This window comes from Hyperolius riggenbachi, chromosome 9, assembly GCF_040937935.1.
Source record: "Hyperolius riggenbachi isolate aHypRig1 chromosome 9, aHypRig1.pri, whole genome shotgun sequence".
NCBI lineage: Eukaryota > Metazoa > Chordata > Amphibia > Anura > Hyperoliidae > Hyperolius > Hyperolius riggenbachi.
Genome location: NC_090654.1, coordinates 250,893,185 through 250,916,277, shown reverse-complemented (window position 1 = coordinate 250,916,277; position 23,093 = coordinate 250,893,185). Strand labels below are relative to the sequence as shown.

General features: G+C 44.1%; 1 protein-coding gene across 4 annotated transcripts in view; it reads left to right on the top strand.

The window, feature by feature from the left end:
• The window catches only part of SYT16 (synaptotagmin 16), a 150,673-nt gene extending 138,766 nt beyond the window's left edge, over positions 1-11,907 (top strand). For all 4 annotated transcript variants that reach the window (XM_068254278.1, XM_068254277.1, XM_068254276.1 and 1 more), the window contains one exon: positions 7,804-11,907. In XM_068254278.1, the coding sequence (XP_068110379.1) occupies positions 7,804-8,117 (314 nt within the window). In that variant the 3' untranslated portion in view covers positions 8,118-11,907. The remainder of the gene's footprint in view (positions 1-7,803) is intronic.
• Positions 11,908-23,093: the final 11,186 nt, after the last annotated feature.

The window sequence follows — 23,093 nt, the reverse complement described above, 5'->3', positions numbered from 1 at the left end:
GGGGGGGGGGGGGGGGAAACTTAATGTGGCCATTAACAATGCAATCCCATGGACAATAGATTTACGATCACTGCGGTAATCAATTGGACTTGATTGGACGTACACACTAATGGCTGAAAACTCGCCAACCAATCAGATTGATGGGATTAATCAGAAGAACGTATTAATTCCATTAATCTGATCGTATTTGCTATTTCTAATTTCTGATCAATTACCATGTTGATCGAACGGCCGCGAGTGAAACAACCCCCCCACCCTAGTAAACTTACTGCAATGAACAGCATGACACCACTGACCCCTCCATCTCCCCCCCCCCCCCACCTCCAGTAAATAGTGGTACTATTACTTAGCCTCTTGACCACAGGTTTACACCCCCCTAGTGACCATGTGATTTTTTACAATTCAGCACTCTGCAGCCTTAACCGTTTATTACTCGGCCATTCAACTTAGCAACCAAATTAATCTTATATCCTTTTCTGCCCAACAACAGAGCTTTCTGTTGGTGGTATCTGATTGCTGCTGCAATTTTTATTTAATTTAATTGCTATTTTTTTAATAAATAAAGCTATTTTTTAAATTTTATCCCTCCCACCTTCCCTCCCTCTCCCCGAGATCCAATCACTATGACCGCCTCTCATAGACATCAGCCTATGAGAGGGATTAAATTGTGAGCCACTCCAGGGGACAGCTAAGTGACAGTGTACCCCTGTACAGCGCTGTGCTAGATCGCAGCGCTGTACAAATGAAAATAGCATTTTTTTTAACAGTCTTCCAGCTCCGATCGCGGCTGGCAGGCTGATCACAGATTCCCACTGTGCGTGACGTCAGGGAATGCCCGCGTGCCCTGCTAATCTCCACCTCCAGGACCTGACACCAATTAACTTTAGGCCATCCTGGGGGTCCTAGGGGAACAACTCTGCGACTGCCCATCGGCGGTACGCAGAGCAGGTAGTTTCTACATTTGGTCACCTCAAACTTTATTCTTACTTGCTGGGATTTGGTCACTACATTAAACGATCCGGAGCGACCGAAAAAGGCTTTTTCAAGTGACGCATACTCTATAAAAAAAATAATAATTTACATATATTTATATTTGTAGCAAAATTCACATATAATCATTTATATCTCAAATGTAATAATGGACTCCCAGAGAGGAAAACACACCTCACCAATATTCAAAGGCCACTTTGTAAGTTATTGGAAGATTATTACATACAACCATTACGCGTTACAAGAAACAGTATAATCCTTTTTTAAAGTGTACCCGCGGCGGCATGTGATCTGAGATAAACATGCGTATGTAAAGAACAAAACATATTCATAACCAGGCTGTTTTACTTGTTTTATTTTGCTGCCTGAAAAAGTTAATTTCTAGGCATGGAAGTGACAGCGTCTGTCTTGTCGGTAGCTTGTTGGGAATGTAGTAAAATTCACTGATAAGCAATTACAGCCATAAAAGTTTTTTTCCTGGCAGAATACAAATTCTGAGGCCAGGGAGAGATAAAAAAAAACACAAACTATTGACCTTTTTCTAACTCTGGGGCACTTAATAGGCTGCCACTGATTAGAGACCTTAAAACGTTCAACCTACTTTATAAATGTTTAAATATAAAAGAAAACCATGAGAAACTTAGGCCTCAATTCACTAAGCTTTATCAAACACTTTATCAAACGTTTGATAATTTACCTCATGGGTAAAATCTAATTTTAAAGAGGAACTCCAGTGAAAATAATGTAGTAAAAAAATTGCTTCATTTTTTACCATAATTATGTATAAATGATTTAGTCAGTGTTTGCTCATTGTAAAATCTTTCCTCTCCCCAAATTACATTCTGACATTTATTACATGGTAACATTTTTACTGTGGGCAGGTTATGTAGCTGCTCCTAGCTGTTTTGGCTGTTAGAGACAGCTGTAAAAAGCTATTTCCTGTCTGTGAACCTCGTTACATTGTAACAAACTGCCAAAAGTACCACGGTCCCAGAGCTTCTTGTGGGAGGGGTTTCAGCACAAAATCAGTCATACAGCGCCCCCTGATGGTCTGTTTGTGAAAAGCATTATATTTCTCATGTAAAAGGGGGTATCTGCTACTGATTGGGATAAAGTTCAATTCTAGGTTGGAGTTTCTCTTTAAATTCACTAAGGTGTTATAGATTTATTGAACGTTTTATCGATAAAACATTCAATAAATATATAACACCTTAGTGATTTAAAAATTTGATTTTATCCATGAGGTAAATTATCAAACGTTTCATAAAGTGTTTGATAAAGCTCCGTGAATTGAGGCCTTAGTCATTTTTATGGGTAGGATGATAAAAAATGTTATTTGCGTCACCTCTTAGTGGTTTTACTTTTGTAGCTGATTGGTGTATATGTCATGGTCAAAGCCAGAAGTGTGTCCAATCTAGGTCCCACATTGACCGGTCAATGTGGGAAGTGGCCGAAGGGATGTACCCAAGATCAGATGTAAGAGTGTATATTGCACCTTGACCAGGGAGGTGACAGATAAAGCATTTTCCTCCTGAATGTGGGTGCTGCAGGCTAAAGCCTAAGACTAGGAGAGAGGGAGGTTAGCGTTAGGTGGAGGAGAGTTTACTGTTGAGGTGAGGAGGAGAGGTTAGTGATAGGCTGAGTAGAGTGGGGAGGGCCGATTAGTGTTAGGCTAAAAAAGGAGAGGTTAGTGTTAGGCTGAGAAGTGGCTGGTAGTGTAATGGTTAAAGAGAACCCGAGGCGTGTTTAAAGAATGTTATCTGCATACAGAGGCTGGATCTGCCTATACAGCCCAGCCTCTGTTGCTATCCCAAACCCCACTAAGGTCCCCCTGCACTCTGCAATCCCTCATAAATCACAGCCGTGCTGTGAGGCTGTGTTTACATCTGTAGTGTCAGTCTCAGCTCCTCCCCCGCCTCCTGCATAGCTCCGGTCCCTGCCCCCGTCCCTTCCTTCCAATCAGCAGGGAGGGAAGGGATGCAGGCGGGGACTGGAGTTCTGCAGGAGGCGGGGAGAGCAGCAGACTGACACTATAGAGATAAACACAGCCAGCTCTGACAAGCTGCTTGTCAGCAGCGTGGCTGTGATTTATGGAGGGATTGCAGAGTGCAGGGGGACCTTAGGGGGGTTTGGGATAGCAACAGAGGCTGGGCTGTATAGGCAGATCCAGCCTCTGTATGCAGATAATATTCTTCAAACCCACCTCGGGTTCTCTTTAAAGAGACTCCGTAACAAAAATTGCATCCTGTTTTTTATCATCCTACATGTTCCAAAAGCTATTCTAATGTGTTCTGGCTAACTGCAGCACTTTCTACTATGACAGTCTCTGTAATAAATCAATGTATCTTTCCCCTGTCAGACTTGTCGGCCTGTGTCTGGAAGGCTGCCAAGTTCTTCAGTGTTGTGGTTCTGCTATGAACTCACCCTTTCTGGCCCCTCTCTGCACACTGCCTGTGTGATATTTATATAAGAGAGAAGAGAGAAGCTGCTCTAATCAGCTGGATAAATCGTCCTCTGAGCTGGCTGGGCTTTCACATACTGAGGAATTACAAACAAGGGCAAAGCTGTTTGCAGGAAGAAAAGAGCAGCCTGAAACTTCAGTGCATGGGGGAAAGAAACACACAAATGATCTCTTGAGATTCAAAAGGAATGCTGTATACAGCCTGCCTATGTATGGATGTATTTTCTATGTGTGGACATACTGTACATCAACCTACTTCCTGTTTTGGTGGCCATTTTGTTTGTTTACAAACAAACTTTTAAAAACTGTTTTTAACCACTTTTAATGCGGCGAGGAGCGGCGAAATTGTGACAGAGGGTAATAGGAGATGTCCCCTAACTCACTGGTATGTTTACTTTTGAGCGATTTTAACAATACAGATTCTCTTTAAGGTCTCCTCCTGTTCAGTAAGGCAGTGTCTATTCAGTAGGAGACCTTAGGCAAGACTCCCTAACATTGCTACTACCTATAGAGCGGGTCCTAGTGGCTTCAGCTTTGGCGCTTTGAGTCTGCCAGTAGAAAAGCACAATATAAATGTTCTTTGTCTTGTCTGAGAAGAGGGGAGGTTAAAATTTAGGCTGAGGAAAGGGGTGGTTAGCGTTAGACTGAGGAGATGTTAGTGTTAGGCAGAGATATGTGGGAGGTTAGTGTTAAGCTGAGAAGAGATTAGTTTTAGGCAGAGGAAAGGGGGGATGTTAGTGTTAAACTGACTAGAGGTTATTGTTAGACACAGGAGGGGGGAGGTTAGTGTTAGGCAGAGGAGAGGGGGGTGGTGTTAGGCAGAGGAGGGGGGGGGGTTGTGTTAGGCAGAGAGGAGGGGAGGTTAGTTTTAGGCAGAGGAGAGGGGGTTAGTGCTAGGCACAGGAGGGGGGGGGGTTAGTGTTAGGCAGATGAGAGGTTTGGGCAGAGGAAAGGGGAGGTTAGTGTTAGGCAGAGGAGAGGGGAGGTCAGTGTTAGGCAGAGGAGGGGGGGTAGTGTTAGGCAGTAGAGGGGGGGGTTAGTGTTAGGGTGAGGAGAGGGAATGCGACCAGGAGGTCTTGGAGGATGAGGCCCACTTCCTGCTACACTGCAGCAAATATGCACCTGTGAGGACCGCCCACTTCCAGAGACTCTCCGCCCACATCCAGGATTTTACCTCCACAGACGAGGAGAGGAAACTCTACATCCTACTGGGGGAGGAGGAAACAACCATGCAAATAGCTGCCCGATATGTCACAGCCTGCCACCAACTGAGAGGAACATGATACCACATGGACTGTATTCCCCCCCCCCCAATACCCCCCTATGGACTGTATATCCCAGTCCCCCATGCTGTCCCTTACATCCTCCACACACCTATGGACTATATTCCCCAACCCCCTTTATCCTTCCCTTATTCCCACGATTCCCCCCCCCCCCCCCCATGTTAATGTTTTGTTTTGTTTTGCTTTGGCAATGCTAAATGTATTTGGTCCTGCCAATAAAGCTTTTTTGGATTTGGATTTGGGAAGTTTAGTGTCAGGCACAGGAGGGGGGAGTTAAGCAGAAGAGAGGTTAGGGAGAGGATAGGGGAGGTTAGTGTTAGGCAGAGGAGAGGGGAGGTTCGTGTTAGGCAGAGGAGAGGGGAGGTTCGTGTTAGGCAGAGGAGAGGGGAGGTTAGTGTTAGGCAGAGGAGAGGGGAGGTTCGTGTTAGGCAGAGGAGGGGTGGTGGTGTTAGACCGAGGAGAGGGGGAGGTTAGTGTTATGCTAAGGAGAGGGGAGGTTAGTGTTAGGCTGAGGAGAGGTTGGTGTTGAGCTGAGGAGATCGCATTGGTCTTCTCATTTCACAATGCCTGTCTGGGGGTGGGCTTGAAAATAGAGGCTGTCACACAGCTCTTTACAGGGAATCTCCCCCTGAAGATGATTCAACGGGCTGACACTACTATACTATATGGTACGTCTAAGTATAGGGACAATATAAAAAAAAATACACAAAAGGTGTATTTTAATATTAACGTTTATTAAAACAAATTTTACTTGTTAGAAAAAAAGCACGTTTTTTGATAATTGTCCTTTAATTTAAGGCACCAAACATGAGATCTGCAGCTGTAAGATGCTGGTATGATCATATCAAATGTTTTATAACACAGCTTGACGGTTATACACGTCCATACACAACATGCTGTGAACAGTATTGACCTGCATACACGTTAATATTCCCCTGCACTGTATGCTAGACCCTTGCTTGACACATTTTGGCAAGTTACAGCATTAATCTACAGATATTATTAGTATTACTACACATAACGATACTGCCCAGATGCCTGGACTAATTGGATGCTACTGACCATCCTGTGCCTGGGTAGCCTGATTATGCTATCATTGCCATTGTCACTATCATTGCCAAAGGACCAGTCACACAGCTGACCTAATTCCTCAACAGACATTTAGGAATATAAATACATCTAACCACCAGTTGCTAAAGAGTAACTGTAACCAAAGATTGAACTTCATCCCAGTCAGTAGTTGATACCCCTTTTTCCACGGAAAATCTTTACCTTTTTCAAATAGATCATCATGGAAGGGGGGAACTGTATGGCTAATATTGTGGTGAAACCCCCGCAGCGTGATGTCAGGGCTTAGGTCCTGACAGTTTCCTGTCTGTGAGCCTTGTTGCATTGTGGGAAATAACAGCTGTTTCCAACTGCCAAGCAACCAACCAGTATCTACCTCTGTGCATATGTATGAAAGAAAACAACCTTGTAGCCTATCGCAGTGTTAGTGGATGTGGTTATAGATAATAGCAGTGGGTGCTGTCTGCTTTTTTTATGTCTGCCAGTAGTAAAGATGATGTACAGGCTGATTGTGAAAACAATATGAAAAATTCACATGGCGAATATCAATAATTTCTTGATCTCTCTTCTATTTTTTAACTTCTCACTTTGCAATGTATTGATTTATTTTCTTCCCCTTTTTGCTAAAGTTCCTCTTTAAAATGGATATTTATTCACATTATGCTTGGCCCTATTTTGGCTGAATGTACTTGAAAGATTTCTTTTGAAGGGTCAGTTATTCAATTCTCTTTGATTTTTTACTGAAATAACCAAACAATCATAAACATACACCCACAAGCATAGAACATACTAAAAGAGAGTGTAGAGAACAACAGCAGGTCTCCCAAGCAATCTGGATGCAGACAAGGCTCGTACCAGACTGACTAGCTATGGATGTAGAATTTCAGTACACAAAGCTTCTGCATACCTGAAACAAGGAACGATACCAATATAAACTCAGAGTTACTTATATCCTGAATCAGAATAATCTAGCATTTGGAGAGGATCCCTGCCTGCAACATATGGGAACAGCAATGGGATTCCAGTTTGTGCCAAAGCGTGCAAATATATAGCCACCCAGAAAAGCAGGAACTGTGCCTTCAGCATTTGGGAACTGCAGTGGGATCCCTGTTTGTTCTATAGTGTGCAATCTGATTTATGGCCATCCAGAAAAGCAGGAACAGTATCTGCAGCAGATGGGAACTGCGATGGGATCCCTCTTTGTGCCACAGTGTGCAATCCTATTTATGGCCACCCAGAAAAAGCAGGAACAGTACACAATTGATTACATTTACACATTTTCCTGGATAAATAAGGGCAGAGGGCAGGGGAGGGGGTTAGCAGTTCCTACAGCTATTAGAAACCAGGGCAAACTGCAGGAAAAGAAAAGCTGTTTGGATCTCTTTCGGCATGCCCAGATTTACCTCACAGAAGCCTATGGGCACAGATGTCCTGGTGCCTTAGACTTCGCCCTCCATGAATCTACAAATATCAGCCAAACCACTCTACAAGTATGCTGACTGTCCCAGCTGACACCTCTACCTTATTTTCTTTACCCGTCATAGCTACAGGTATCCCTTATCATCTGGTATCCAGAGGTACCCTCAGTATTAAGTAGCTTGTGTAAGGTAGCTAGAGGAACTTCTGTATTTAGTAGCTAGAGGTGCCTCTGACTGAAGGGAGATCTCGTCAGTGGAAAGCTGAGAGCTGGGTGAGTAACTCCTAATTTACACTCTCATAAGAAAGAACACAGAAAGGCATTCAGGAGGAGGAGTGAAAGATGCCTCCCCTTTATCAGGCACCCGTAGGCATGTGCCTACAGTGCCTTATGGTAAATCCGGCCCTACCTTTAGGGTAGAAATATTAATGATCCACAAAAGGTATTTATGCTTATCTCAAACTCAACGCAAGGCCTCATGTCATCACTAGATGAGATATATATTGTTTACAACAGGAAGGCTAATCTTCCTGTACAGGATATACTCTTTTATATAGCTAAAACTCTCCGCTTTTTACTTACAGATACATATGGAAAACTTTGCCTTCTGAACTCCGTGGGCCATGAACTGTCGCGCTGCAAAACTTCCGTACGCAGAGGACAACCTAACCCGGTCTACAAAGAAACTTTTATTTTCCAAGTTGCCCTTTTCCAGCTCACCGATGTCACCTTGATGATTTCCATCTATAATCGGCGAACCATGAAAAGGAAGGAAATGATTGGCTGGATATCCCTGGGTCAGAACAGTAGCGGAGAAGAGGAGCAAAGTCATTGGCTGGAAATGAAAGAATCCAAAGGTCAAGAGGTCTGCCGGTGGCACACACTGCTGGAAGCTTAACAAACTCTATCTACAGAACTTAGAGTACGAAAGTTAGAGGTCTGCAGTTTCTGCAGACTAATCGCCTTGATTGTCTACATCGTGTGTTGTCACCATCTCAAGTAGAGGAATGTATGTGCTGTAATTTCCAGCATCAAACCTTTGTGACATTGTTACAATGTATCAGGTTCCTCTACGATGGTTACGGGAGTGAAATGAAACAAGATGGTAACATTTTATCCTCAGACTGAGACTGTAATAGGAGCACCTGTTTGTGTTTCAACTGACCAAATAGCAGCAGACCGCCAATGCAATTTCAAATGGATATAACCACGTTTTCTGTAGAAAACCACTTGTTGTAGGGCCCCCATGGTGTCCTTGTGCACTGGTGTGAATTCATAAAACAAGGACCTATGTAGCCTCTCCTCCTCCTTATCAGGGTACAGACAGGCCTGATAAGCGAGGAACAAAGATGGTCAATGAGATTCTACTTTTTCTAGCTTGCATGCAAATTTTATGCAAATTGTATGCAGCTCAAAAGTGGGCCAATTAAATTCATCAGGAATTTGATTGGCCCTATTCTAAGCTTCCATTTAAGGACAACTGAAGTGATAGGGATATGGAGGCTGCCAGATTTATTTCCTTTTAAACAATACCAGTTGCCTGGCAGCCCAGCTGATCTATTTGGCTGTAGTAGTATCTGAATCACACCAGAAACAAGTATGCAGCAAATCTGGTCAGATCTGACAATAATGTCAGAAAAACCTGATTTGCATATGCTTGTTCAGGGGCTATGGCTAAAAGTATTAGGGCCAAAGGATCAGCAGGATAGCCAGGCAACTGGTATTGCTTAAAAGGAAATAAATATGGCAGCCTCCATATACCTCTCATTACAGTTGTCCTTTAAGTGAACCCCAGGTGAAAAACTGAATTGTATCTATCCTCCTACCCCTTAAAATGACTTTTTTAAGATATCCTATGGGTTTATTTTATATTTAAACATTTACAAAGTAGATTTAATGTTTTATTGTCTTTGCTTAATTGCAGTCTGTTAAGTTTCCCAGAGCTAAAATACATGAGCTATTGACCTTTTTTTTAATCTATCCTCTGCACTCAGACACTGTTCTCTGCAGGAAAAAGTTTTATGGCCGCAATTCCTTTTCAGTGAGGGTTACACCATAATCCAACAAGGGTTGGACAAGACTTTCCCTTGCAAGCCTGACTTTTAACTCTTTCAGGCACAAAAATAAACACAGCCTGGTTATTTGTGTGCTTGACACTGTACTTACACAGGTTCATCTTATCATGTCTCATGTCACCTCAACTACACTTTAAATCTGCATGCAATCAGAAATTACTAAAATATCATTGACCATCTCTGATGTGTAAAGGCGGAGTAGGTCCAGGGTAACAACAAAGCAAAAAAAACAAAAAACAAGGCACTGTGTCTAGTCTGTGTCTAGATACAAACTCTCATAAAATGGCCAAAAGAGACCGTGGGGCTGATATATAAAGAACAGTGCAGAGAAAATTGGTGCAAAAACATATGCAGTTCCCCAATCAGGCTTCAGCTATAGAAAATAAGGATTGCGATTGGCCGTTCTGGGCAGTTGCATGATTTGCGCACTAGTTTTCTTTGCCCTGATTTTATCTGCCCCACCAGATATGATCAATGAGAGTCTCTGGGTTGGTGCAAATGTTGCCAATTCAGTTTGGATTAGCCCACCTCCAAGCTGCAGGAAATTTGCAACAAAACTCAGAAAATTAAAATGTAATTGATCATCTCAGACCCCTATGACTTAGGCATCTTCTTTAACCCTCAGACAGGAAATCGTATAAAGGAAGTTAGCAGATAGCCCAGTTCTCATCCAAGTACTAGCCTTTTTCTTTACTCATGGTATTTGGAGAGAAGCAACAGCAAAAGTCTTACTACGGTTGCTTTTTCGAGTTGGAAAGCTCGAAAATGAAGTCTATTATTCAGATGGAATCTTTCAGAAAAATCTGGTCATAGGTATGACCTTTAGGGATTTGAGATTGGTCTTTGGGAGAAATGCTAAAGGGTTCAGGATGTAGTATGTTGGTGCTATTTCCCTATGTTCTAGTCTCACACAGGAATATCCAAGACAGGGGCTCTGGCAGCCATTTATGAGTCTGCTTTCTGGTGGGGCACAGTACTCTTGTGAAACAAGGAGGCCATTTTTTGTGGCCAAGGGTATGCTATACATGGTGGCCAAAGGTGGTCTATGGGCAGTGATGCATTAAGATTCAAAAGGGCCCTAGTCAAGTAATAGCTTTTGCTTCCACCTTCTTGTCCTTTTAGATAGGCTGAGGTGAGAAAGGGGTCAAATAATGTAGTTAGGCCCCTTCACATCCACTAAGCTGAAGGAACCTGCCTAGGTTGCCTTGTGGATGGTCCTGCTCTAGATATGGAAGGCCAGCCTGCACCAGGGCTTTGCTGGCTGTCATCAGCCTTTGTCATGGCCTGCAGCATGATGTACAAAAACCACGATTCTGGCCCTATGCAACCACTAGATTACCCTTATAATTTATGGATCAGTCATGAGGATGCAAGGTTGGGGAAGGAAAAGCACAAAGACACAATACTGCCCTTAATGTCTCCCAAACCAGCTAAAGCATAAATTATGTTGGGTATTTGGTTTAATGACAATCCCCATTCACTGCTGTTCGGTAGCCTTGGTGGAGGTGAGTATGGGTATGTGTCATACTCACTTGTCGCTGAATCCGTAATCTTGAAATGGTGGTGCTCGTCCCCATGGGCCCACATACTCACTGCACTTCACACATCCCCTAACCAATAGATCAACTGGCTCTGGTGGGAACTGCAAACTTTAAATCAAGATGTCTGCCTGATAAGTCAGTGTAAATGATGTGCCCAAACTCACCTATAGCGGCGTTCGATCTTGTGACGCAGTAGCAGGGCTTGCTCTCACCTATCTGCCGCCGCCTCCTCACGTGTCTTCTGCCCAATGCCGGGTCTTCCATCCTGGGGTGCCTGTGTCACATCACAAATGCTAGAGGCCAAACATTACAGGCCCCTAGTGGTCACGTAAGGTGGGTGCCACGGTTCTCCTAGGTTCCTGTAGACAACCTCTCCATTGACCATCCCTATCAGTAGTGTTGGTCATATCTAGGAGAACTCATGCAGAAGAATGTGATCAGTTTGGTCAGGTGATAGATATGTAAGTCTCTGATTTGCTCATCAAGATCACGTGGTGAAGTTGCGTGTGATCACAGCAAATCAAAGCTCTCTGAAGATCTATTAGCTGATCAAACGAACCACATGCTTCCCCATGAGTTCTCCTAGACAATAGACATGACCTTCACTACTACCCATCAGTTACCAAGGAGCCTCTCAAGGGTAAAAGGGGGACTTATGAGGAACTGTTAGAACAAACGCACTATGCAAGTGCAGGTATCCTTTATAGTGTAACTTCACTTTCATAAGTAAACCCCCCCCCCCCCCCCCAGGACTGAATGCATTGCTAATACTGTATTTTAGTACATCTATCTTTACTAAATATGTTGTCAATAAGCAGATTTTTTTCACATATATAAGCACAATCTTTGGTGAAGGTACATAAAGTATGAAGAAGGCGATTCTGAACAGAGAGGGAATGAGACTTGCTGGATGTCAGTAATCCTCGCTACTGTGATGTAGCAGCTGACAGCACTGCATATATACTGCATGTAACACAAGCACTCCTCTCCGCAGGTATTTTTAATTTTTAACTAAATGGAATGTCTTTGATACTGATTCTATATTTTCAAGCTGCATGACGAGCAATAAAGTCCTTGCTTTAGACATCTGACTTCCCGGTTTTGTGGTTTGAATTAAATTCAAAGTACCGTAGATAACGAGACAGCCACTGAAATCAACATTTCTGGATATGGCACCAACTGTTCATCCAGCACCCAAGCAAGCCACATTAAAGAGAACCCGAGGTGGGTTTGAAGAATGTTATCTGCATACAGAGGCTGGATCTGCCTATACAGCCCAGCCTCTGTTGCTATCCCAAACCCCCCTAAGGTACCCCTGCACTCTGCAATCCCTCATAAATCACAGCCACGCTGCTGACAAACAGCTTGTCAGAGCTGGCTGTGTTTATCTCTATAGTGTCAGTCTGCTGCTCTCCCCGCCTCCTGCAGAACTCCGGTCTCCGTCTGCATCCCTTCCCTCCCTGCTGATTGGAGGGAAGGGATGGGGGCAGGGACCGGAGCTATGCAGGAGGCGGGGGAGCAGCCGAGACTGACACTACAGATGTAAACACAGCCTCACAGCACGGCTGTGATTTATGGGGGATTGCAGAGTGCAGGGGGACCTTAGGGGGGTTTGGGATAGCAACAGAGGCTGGGCTGTATAGGCAGATCCAGCCTCTGTATGCAGATAACATTCTTTAAACACACCTCGGGTTCTCTTTAAAGAGCATAGCTCCCAAGTGTCCCACTTTTGGAGGGACAGTCCCTCTTTGGGAACTCTGTCCCTCTTTCCTGCTCACTTGTCCCTCTTTTAGGACTGACGTACAGATCTATAGAAATATATGTATTTTTCTACAGAGAAATGGTCTTAATTGACCCTAAACGTTATCCCCATTATTTAAATTGATATATTTCTTATTTTAAAATGTTGATATGAAAGAAAATGAACCAGTATAGAAAGGATCAGTGTTGTTTGAATTATAAAATAACATATTTTTCTTATGAAATCTCTATGGTATGCGTGGCTAGGGGTGTGTCTGGGACATGATTGGGGGAGTGACAGGGGTGTGGCTTAATTGTCCCTCTTTCTTATCTCAAAGAGTTGGGAAATATGAAAGAGTAACTGTTGGGCATAAAATCAAAAATAAATTCATTATTTACATCTGGCAAACAAGTAATAAGGATGCTAACCAGGCAATCCAAAAGTTAATATCACTATTATTTTTCTTGTGGATAAATGATCATTCCCCAGTTTACCTGACTCTTATTTGGTACACACAACACAATTTGGTACACAAAAAGGAAGTTGCAGGGCATGCTGGGTTGTCCTTTTTTGCTTCTATACTTCCCCTCAGACTTAACTAATGCCGCCTGATTGGTTGAAGCCTCTTTCCCTCCTGTTTTCCCCTCCCACACCTCTGTTCCTCTCTGATAGGCCAATATTTCTCATGCTGAGACAATGCACTTTCTATAGTGAAGGGCAGGCAAATCAGGCAGAGGATAGTAAGGGAGGAAATTACATCAGGATTAGCTTCAAAATAGAAATGCTAAGAAGTATTTTCTCTTTTTTTACTGTAGAAAAGTCACTAAAATCAAAATATGGACAGTGCAATACATATGCTGTATAAGTAGAGCAAGTATTCATCTACTTATATATATGTGTTTTTGTCCTGAGATAGTATGGCTGACAGCTCCTCTCTAAGTATTGTACATGACTGTAACAATGGATTTATACTTGTCTTAAGCCTAGTCACACATGTCCAAACAATCTGCCCAACTATCTTCTAAACTTGGCCTTTTGGGAGATAAGTTGGGTGTATGTACGGCTGGCAAACAGCAAGATAACCAGCTGATAACAGGTTGTTTGCAAGATCCAACCGGTGGATCAATCTACCCAACTATCATGCAGGTTGGAACGCATGTACAAGTCTTTGGAGTTGTTTTTGAATGTGGACATCTGCAGTTTGTTCTTTAGCTTGCACACAAAGGGCTTGATTCACTAAAGCATGCTAAGTGTTAGCATGCCAGTGAAAAGCCCCTTAGCACATGCAAAATGCCTTTGCACGCGCTAATATACGCGCAAACCTTTGCGCTGCGCGGTGTGCGTGAACCTTCGCACCGTCTGCATGCAAAATAGCCTGATAAGCGTACTTTGCATGCGCACAGTGCAACATTTCGCGTGCATCAAATAGCGCGCGATCAGTAACAGTTTTGCCGGGCAAACTACTTAGCACCCTAGTTTGCACATGCAAAGCTTTTAGGCGTGCTGTGTTAGCACGCTTTAGTGAATCAAGCCCATAGTGTTTAACCAAGATGGTTGGCTGGCATGTGTGTACGTACTTGTCTTGTAAACAGCTTGTTGTACGGTTGGTCGTGTTGTGAGGTTGGTTGTGCATCATGTCGGACGTGTGTATGAGTGTATGAGCCTTTAATACCTTACCGGCAATAAAAGTTTGAGTAGTGCCAGGGTGAGATTTAAACCTGGTACATTCATGCAATTTTCACTGGCCAGTCTTACCACTTCCGTGTAGTATGAGAGCTTACCTACACAATTTGTTCATAGTTTTCAAAATCTGTGGCCCTCATGCTACATTAGGGTGGTAAAATTGGCTATTCAAAGTGGGATGTTTGTACCAGGCTTATTTTGAATAGTCAATGATTGGTCAATTTTAACCACCCCAATGTAGCATGAGGGCCAAAGAGAAGACGAGCAAGAATTTCCCCTTTAGTGTAATTTAGGATCAACATCAATCTGTATTAGCCAACAACGATAAAAAAAAACCCGTTAAAACCAAAGCATGGCCACCCAGGTTAGCAGGTCCAAATAAGGTATACAAAGCTTCCTACTTTGTTTCCAAACTCCAACAGTACAGATCCAATGAGTACTGATGGAGTTTGGAAACAATATAGGAAGCTTTGTATACCTTATTTGGACCTGGTAGCCTGGGTGGCCATGCCTTGGTTTAACTGTTTTTATTGTTGTTGACTAATACAGATTTGCAAAAATGCTGTAGCACAGAGTGTTGATCCTAAATTACACCAAAGGGGAAATTCTTGCTCTTCTCTTGTTTGTTATTATAATTTGAGTCAATGACCCTTTCCCTCTTTACTTACCCAAAGTTCCCTACCGAATATTATTATTCAGAATATGTACCTAAATATGTTGTGCTAGCTCAGTTTTTTTGTCTAATTATGATTGGCCAATTATACCACTTCGTTCCATGTAGCATGAGGGACCACCGATTTATTTTGAATACTATGAACAGATTTTGCAGGTAAGCTCTCACACTACATGGAAGTGGTTGTCCAACCATTGGCCAAGCACAGTTGGATGTGTATACACACCCTAAACCCTGGTACACACATTTCATTTTGATTGGCTAATCCTTTATCAATTTATCACTTCCATATGGTATGATAGTTTTTCTATAGAATTTGTTCATATTAGGTGGTAACATTTGACAATCATTATTATAAAAGTAACACAGCACAGATCTACTCTTCCCCTGAGGACGGCAATAGCCGAAACTAGTCGGGACAGGAGCGGGCAGCACGGACACAGAATCGAGTGGAGGGGCCTCTAGTACCACATTGGGTGGGAAGCGCAACTAGCCAGGGAGGGTCCTAAGTGGATTGGGACCCTCTTGAAGTAAGTGCCCTATCTCGAATTGCCTGTATTGCCTTTTATCCAGTATTAAAGAGAACACATATACTCCACTGAAAGTATCCCTGTTTACTCTGTTCGCACACTGAGTGCATACAGGTGGAGAAGTGGAGAGATACACATCTAAGGAGAAGAGTATATCTGCGCTGTGTTACTTTTATAATATTGACTTTCTGGATGTGAGGATTCATCCTCCACACAGCAGCAACCTACTCCAATTACATTTGGGGTGCCACGGTTTATATCTTGAAAAATTTGACAATCATTAGCCAATCATAAGTGAATGCGTGTACAAGGCTCAGTGATTGGCCAATAATATTTGAAAGCGTGTACCAGGCTTAACACACTGCTGGCCCTACCTCCCCCCCCCCCCCCCCCCCCGGGACCTGGAATGGGCTCCTCCATGTCCCCTTCATGTACGCATGTATGTCACATACAGTGATGACCTAAGACTTTTAAGCTGACGCACACTTTTGCCCCACCATCTGATGCAATGCAGATTTGTGTCTGGCTTAATAAACACTGCTGATAACAGGTTAGTATGGACAAAGTTCAAGTTTCATTATTTCTAAGTATGTGAGCTGAACGGACTAGACTGTATGCCACACTGACATGGCTGCTGTTTACACAGAATAGCAGCCCCTCAAATTCAAAATAAGCATGAAATACTCCAGGAAAGTTTTAGTTCCCGATTAAAATGACACATACAATGAATTACATTATCTCATGAGCTTGTTTTCGATTCATGTTTGCTTTAAAGGACATCCGAGGTGAAAGAAAAAATGATGAGATAAACAATTGTACCTATCCGCGTTCTTCTAAAAATGACTTTTTTAGATGTCCAACAGTTTTATTTTACATTTCCATCTAATTTTTTTAAGTTTTTACTGTTTTATGGCCTCTTCTCAATGACACATTAATTGACATATGCCACAGCTAAAATCTATGAACTATTGCCCATGCCGATTGTTTCTCTCTTCCTGCTCTCAGAAGCCATTTTCTGCCAGGAAAGTGTTTTATGGCTGTAAATCCTTATCAGTGAGGGTTACGCAACAGTCCGCACCGGTCCCGACCCAGACAGAAACTGTGACTTGCATACCTGATTTTTAACTCTTTCATGCAGAGAAAGTAAAAAAAGGAACATATCATAGTTAGTTGTGTGCTATGCACTGTACATACACATGTCTATCATCATGTCACATGGGGTGTCCTTTAACCACCCTGGCATTCTATTAAGAGCGCCAGGGTGCATGCGCAGCAGTATTTTTAAAAACATTTTTTACCCTATCATGTAGCTAGCCTAGCGCTAGCTACATGATGCCCCCCTCCCTGCACTATCCCTCCCACCCCTTCGATCGCCGCCAGCGCACTCGCCCATAAGGAAATCCCGTTCTGAACGGGTTTCCCTTTAGGGCTTCCCCCGTCGCCATGGCGACGATCGTGATGACGTCATACGGCGTTCTGATCCACCCCACAGCGCTGCCTGGCACTGATTGGCCAGGCTGCGCAGGAGTCTCGGTGGGGGTGGGGTCGGCGGTTATGCGGCAGATAACGCATCGGCGGCGAGTGGAATCAACACGCAGCAAGCAAAGTGCTTGCTGCGTGTTTGAAAAAAAAATTGTGAAAATCGGCCCAGCGGGGCCTGAGCTGCGCCTTCCGGCGGTAATAGACGAGCTGAGCTCGTCCATACCGCTAAGAAGGTTAAGATATTGAGATTTACATTGCTACTCCTAACACCATGTGACCATGATTGGGCTCAGTGATTGGTTGTTCAGAATGCATGTGTCAAGCTGGAGAGAACGAGTGCTGTACTACTCTGCACATACCTACGAGGGGAAGAGGCCAACTGTTTATTATGCAGTAGCCGGCAATGTACTATGAAATGAGGTCACTACTAGCACGGCTGACAACATTGTTGGCACTTTAATTGACCTGAGGAAGCGGGCCAGGGCCCCTGAAACGCATTGTCTATTGTGCATGAATAAATACTTTTCCGTTAAAAATTGGTTTGTCCTTCTGAGAAGGTAAGAAATTACACTTCTCATCTACATACCGGTAATAGTTTATAGTGGTTATCAATCATCAAGGGCACCTGCACCAGTGCTTTAGTAATTTCCAGTAATGAGGAAATCGTATAAGTCCACTGACCAATCAGAAGTGTATAGAGATCTTCCCAAGACCACTGAAAGTGAACCCAAGGTGAAAATAAAAGGATGAGATAAACAATTGTATTTATCCTCCTACTCCTAAAAATGACTTTTTTTTTAAATAAAATATCCCATGGTTTTATTTTATATGTAAACATTTACAACGTAGATTGAATGTTTTATTGTCTCTGAACAATGGCAGTCTATTAAGTATTCCCAGAGTTAAAATACATGGACTTTCAACCATTTTCTATTTCTCCCCTGCCCTCAGAAGTTGCCTTCTGCTAGGAAAACTTTTATGGCTGTAATTTGCTTATCAGTGATGTCTACTATATTCCCAACTAAGTACCAACAAGACTGAAGGTGTCACTTGCATGCCTGAAAATTAACTCTTTCGGACAGCAAAATTAAAAAAAGAAAAACAACCTGGTTCATGCACTGTTCATACACATATTTATCTCATGTCACATTTCACCAGACCCGGATTTCCATCACAGGAGCCTATAGGCACAGATGTCTTGGCACCTTAGACTTCAACCTACAAACCTCCGCCAAACCGCACCACAAGTGTGCTGGCTGGGCCAGCTGTCACTTCTACCTTAGGGCTCGTTTCCACTATCGCGAATCCGCATGCGTCCAACGCATTCAGATTCGCACATGTAATGCAAGTGGATGGGCCTGTTTCCACTGTAGCGTTGTTGAGGTGCGTTTTTTTCAGCGGTGAAAAAACGCACAAAAGAGCCGCAGAATTCGCCTGCGAGTGGACATGCGAATCGCATGCAATGTATTTAATAGGGAAATCGCATGCGTTTTCCCCATGCGTTTGAATGTAAATTCACACAGGCATTGACATGGTTAAAATCGCATATATCCTCACCTATGCGAATTAGCGGCAAAAAACGCATGGGGAATCGCATCCGCATGCGATTTCATCAGCGGTGGAATCCAGGCGATTCCGCACCGCAATAGTGGAAACGAGCCCTTAGTTGCCTTGCTTGTCATAGGTAGCTACAGGTGTCCCTTAGCATTAGGTAGTCAGAGGTACACTCAGTATTAAAGGACAACTGAAGTGAGAGGGATAAGGAGGGTGCTATATTTATTTACTTTTAAGCAATACTAGTTGCCTGGCTATCCTGCTGATCCTCTGCCTCTAATAATTTTAGCCATAGACCCTGAACAGGCATGCAGCAGATCAGGTGTTTCTGACATTATTGTCAGATCTGACAAGATTAGCATGCTTGTTTCTGGTGTTATAAGACACTACTGCAGCCAAATAGATCAGCAGGGTTACCAGGCAACTGGTATTGTTTAAAAAAAATTATAAATATGCCAGCCTCCATAGTCTTCTCACTTCAGTTGTCCTTTAACCAGCTGAGCGGTCTGGACGAGCTCAGCTCGTCCAACACCGCCAGAGGCTGCCGCTCAGGCCCTGCTGGGCCGATTTTAATGAAATAAAAAGCAGCACACGCAGCCGGCACTTTGCCAGCCGCGTGTGCTGCCTGATCGCCGCCGCTCTGCGGCGATCCGCCGCGTGCAGCGGCGAAAGAGGGTCCCCCCAGCCGCCCGAGCCCAGCGTAGCCGGAACAAACAGTTCCGGCCAGCCGCTAAGGGCTGGATCGGAGGTGGCTGACGTCAGAACGTCGGCTGACGTCCATGACGTCACTCCGCTCGTCGCCATGGCGACGAGGTAAGCGAAACACGGAAGGCCGCTTATTGCGGCCTTCCGTGTTACTTCTGGCCGCCGGAGGCGATCGGAAGAACGCCTCCGGAGCGCCCTCTAGTGGGCTTTCATGCAGCCAACTTTCAGTTGGCTGCATGAAATAGTTTTTTTTTTATTTAAAAAAAACCCTCCCGCAGCCACCCTGGCGATTTAATCAGAACGCCAGGGTGGTTAAGGTACTCTAGGTAGCTAGAGGTTCCCCCAGTTGCTGGGTAAGTAACTTATTTACACTCTCATCAATACTCTGCATAGGGAGGGAGGCACTAGGGGCGGGTAGTAAGCCGCCTTTCTATCATCAGGTGCCTGTAGGCACGTGCCTACAGTGCCTAATGGTATATCCGGCCATGATGTGACATCAGGTACACTTTAACCATTTATCATCTGTGTAAAAAAAAAAAGACAAACACCATATACTGTATAATTTTCAATCTTCATCTTCATGGAAGTGTTTGGGATTTAACTTCCACATCCTCTACTTGTTTACCAGCAGCTTGACTGAAAGTGGTTCTCATCTTGACTACAGAATGGCACTCTCTGGCCTACAGGTCTGGCTTGAAGTATTCTGGTAGCTTGACTGGAGAATGTTCTCATCTCCATTGCTCTGGTCTTCTGAAACTGATTGCAGTCTCCTCTCATGTTGACTGAAGAGATGAAGCTCCCTATACCTACTTTCGTCAAGCTTCAACTGATGGAAGCTCACTGACTCCCAATATCAGGTTACGACAGCGACATCACTTCAATGCTGGGAACCTCAAAGGGTAATGTTTTGCTGGCCCTTGGAAACCCCATCATAAACAATCGGATACTAAAAAGTTAATCCAAGGACACCGGGAGCCCCTTCTGGTGTAGTATCACCTGGTAATTGGCAAAAGGTAAATAGTACTAAATATACTCACAAGAGGCAACCACTCGTCTTAGCTTGTGGGGAAATACCGTCCCCACTTGGCCTTTTTCAGATGATCTTATTGTTCTCTGCTCCTTAAAAAATCTCTACTACACTAAACCCGTGTAGTTAACATATGTCACTCAGTAGGGTCATAGACAAACTACAAACTGTTTAGGAGGCGCCCCAGGATACCGTTGGTGTAAATATCCCACAGAATAGGTAAAAGATTTGTCCGGTCAGGTCAGGACCACTACACAAACTATTGAGCATTATATTTGACCTGAGGAAGAGGTTTAAGCCACAAAACCCATTGTCTGAACTGCTTGTAGTGCTAATAAACTCATCTTTTACCATATACCTACGCAGGTCTCCTTGTTCAAGGTAGGCAAGAATCTTTTACCTGTTCTGTGTGATACTTACACCAATGGTATCCTAGGACGCCTCTTCAACAGTTTGTAGTCCATCATAAACAAGAGCTTAAAGAGGAATTCCATTGAAAATAATGTAATAAAAAGTGCTTCATTTTTACAATAATTATGTATGAATGATTTAGTCAGTGTTTGCCCATTGTAAAATCTTTCAAATCCCTGATTTACATCCTGACATTTATCACATGGTGACATTTTTACTGCTGGCAGGTGATGTAGCTGCTGCTTGCTTTTTTAGCAGTTGGAAACAGCTGTAAAACGCTATTTCCCACAATGCAACATGGTTCACAGACAGGAAACTGCCAGGACCATGGTCCTCAGAGTTTCTTGTGGGAGGGGTTTCACCACAATATCAGCCATACAGCACCCCCTGATGATCGGTTTGAGAAAAGGAAAACATTTCTCATGTGAAAGGGGGCATCAGCTGCTGATTGGGATGAAGTTCAATTCTTGGTCACAGTTTCTCTTTAAAGCTGCAAATCATGGGGCCCCATATCCCAATTTTGGTTGGGCATTAGCACATGAAAAAAATTACAAGGTAACTTAGTGCCCCCTCCCCCTGAACACACCAGTTTTATGTAGCCAGCGGTGCCCCCCAGTATTAAGTAGCCCACCAGTATCCGTGCCAAAGGTGGCCCCAGGTATAGCTAGCCAGATGTGACCTTCCTTTCCCCATGCAGAGTAGCGTGAGTGGAGTTTAGGAGAGAAGTAGCTCATCTCTCCAGGCTCCACCCATGATCTCCCTTTCCCAGGTGACTCTCTATGATTAGAGTGCCCTCTCTCATGTAACCTGACGGCACTGTAGTCAAGGAGACAGGGAAGGTGGAGATGGTGGATCACCGCGGTACCCTGGAGAGCTAAGTAACTTATCTCCTATGCTACTCTGAAGGGGGTAAAGGAAGGTTCCACCTGGCAACCTATACACCCATGGGCGTAGCAATCACCCCTGTGACCCCTGCCGTTGCAGGGGGGGGGGCAGAGGCTTTGGGGGACCCTCCTCCTCCCTCTGCTCAACTGCAAGTGCAGCCAATTAGCAAAGAGACCTCCCCATTTACTCACAAAAACTATGTGCAGAAGCATGTGTAATTTGTTCCAAGCTTCCAGAGGCTGCTTTACAATAGAACACTCTATTCTGCCATTGGCTGGCTCCCGATCACGTGTGGTTCAGGGAAGGGACAAAGGGGGCCCCATGCTATCAATTTTGCCTCTAGGTAAGCCCCTCCCTGCTCCTCAGTGGACCCGCCATGGATCCCCTTTATCGCCGCCAGCCACTCACACTGGGCTTTCCTTGGCTACAGGCGCCATAGCAGCCGTTATGGCTGTGATCCGATTCCTTATGCCACTGGCTTAAAGAGAAACTCCGATCAAGAATTGAACTTTATCCCAATCAGTAGCTGATACCCTTTTTACATGAGAAATCTATTCTTTTTAACAAACAGACCATCAGGGGGCGCTGTATGGCTGATGTTGTGGTGAAACCCCTCCCACAAGAAACTCTGAGGACCGTGGTACTCCTGGCAGTTTTCCTGTCTGGAAACCTTGCTGCATTGTGGGAAATAGCTGTTTACAGCTGTTTCCAACTGCCAAAGAACCATGCAGCAGCTATATCACCTGCCAACCGTAAAAATGTCACCATGTAATAAATGTCAGAATGTAAATCAGGGATTTAAAAGTTTTTACAATGGGCAAACACTAAATCATTTATACATACTGTAATTATTGTAAAAATGAAGCACTTTTTTTTATTAAATTATTTTCACTGGAGTTCCTCTTTAAAACAGCCTACACACCATGGGTGTAGCAACAGCCCCTGCAACCCCTGTGATTGCAGGGGGGCACAGGAGCTTTGGGGGCCCCTCCTCCTCCATACTGCATGCAGAGTAGCACAGAAAATAGAAAATCTCCGTGCATTACAGCAGCTGCCCTTCAAGGAGCTCCCGATCACATGACTTGCATCGGTCATGTGATAGGGAACTGTTAATGGCAGCAGAGAGAGTGTGCTGTGATGCATGGAGGAGACCAATGCACTGGAAGCAGGTAATGTTTTTTAATGTCCTGCACTACTCTGCATGGCGGGAGGGGGTGGCAGGGATGTTTGTCTACCCTCTGCCTGCCTGGTCCCTGGTGGGGGGGGGGGGCATGGGCCATGGCCTTAAGGGGCCCCATGCAGTCTTTTTTTTGCAGGGAGCCCCCATATATGGTAGTTACGCCCCTGCTACACACTTGACAGCTCAGCTGACTCACTACTAGCTCCTATGAATTGGGACTTATGGTAGTAAGCGGCGACATGCTGCAAGATTTCGAGCCAACGTGGGTGATCGGGTGTGCAGCAGTAAAGGCGTGAGATATTGGGATAAGTCAGTGATGGCTAACCTTGGCACTCCAGCTGTGGTGGAAATACATGTCCCATGAGGCATTGCAATACTCTGACAGCT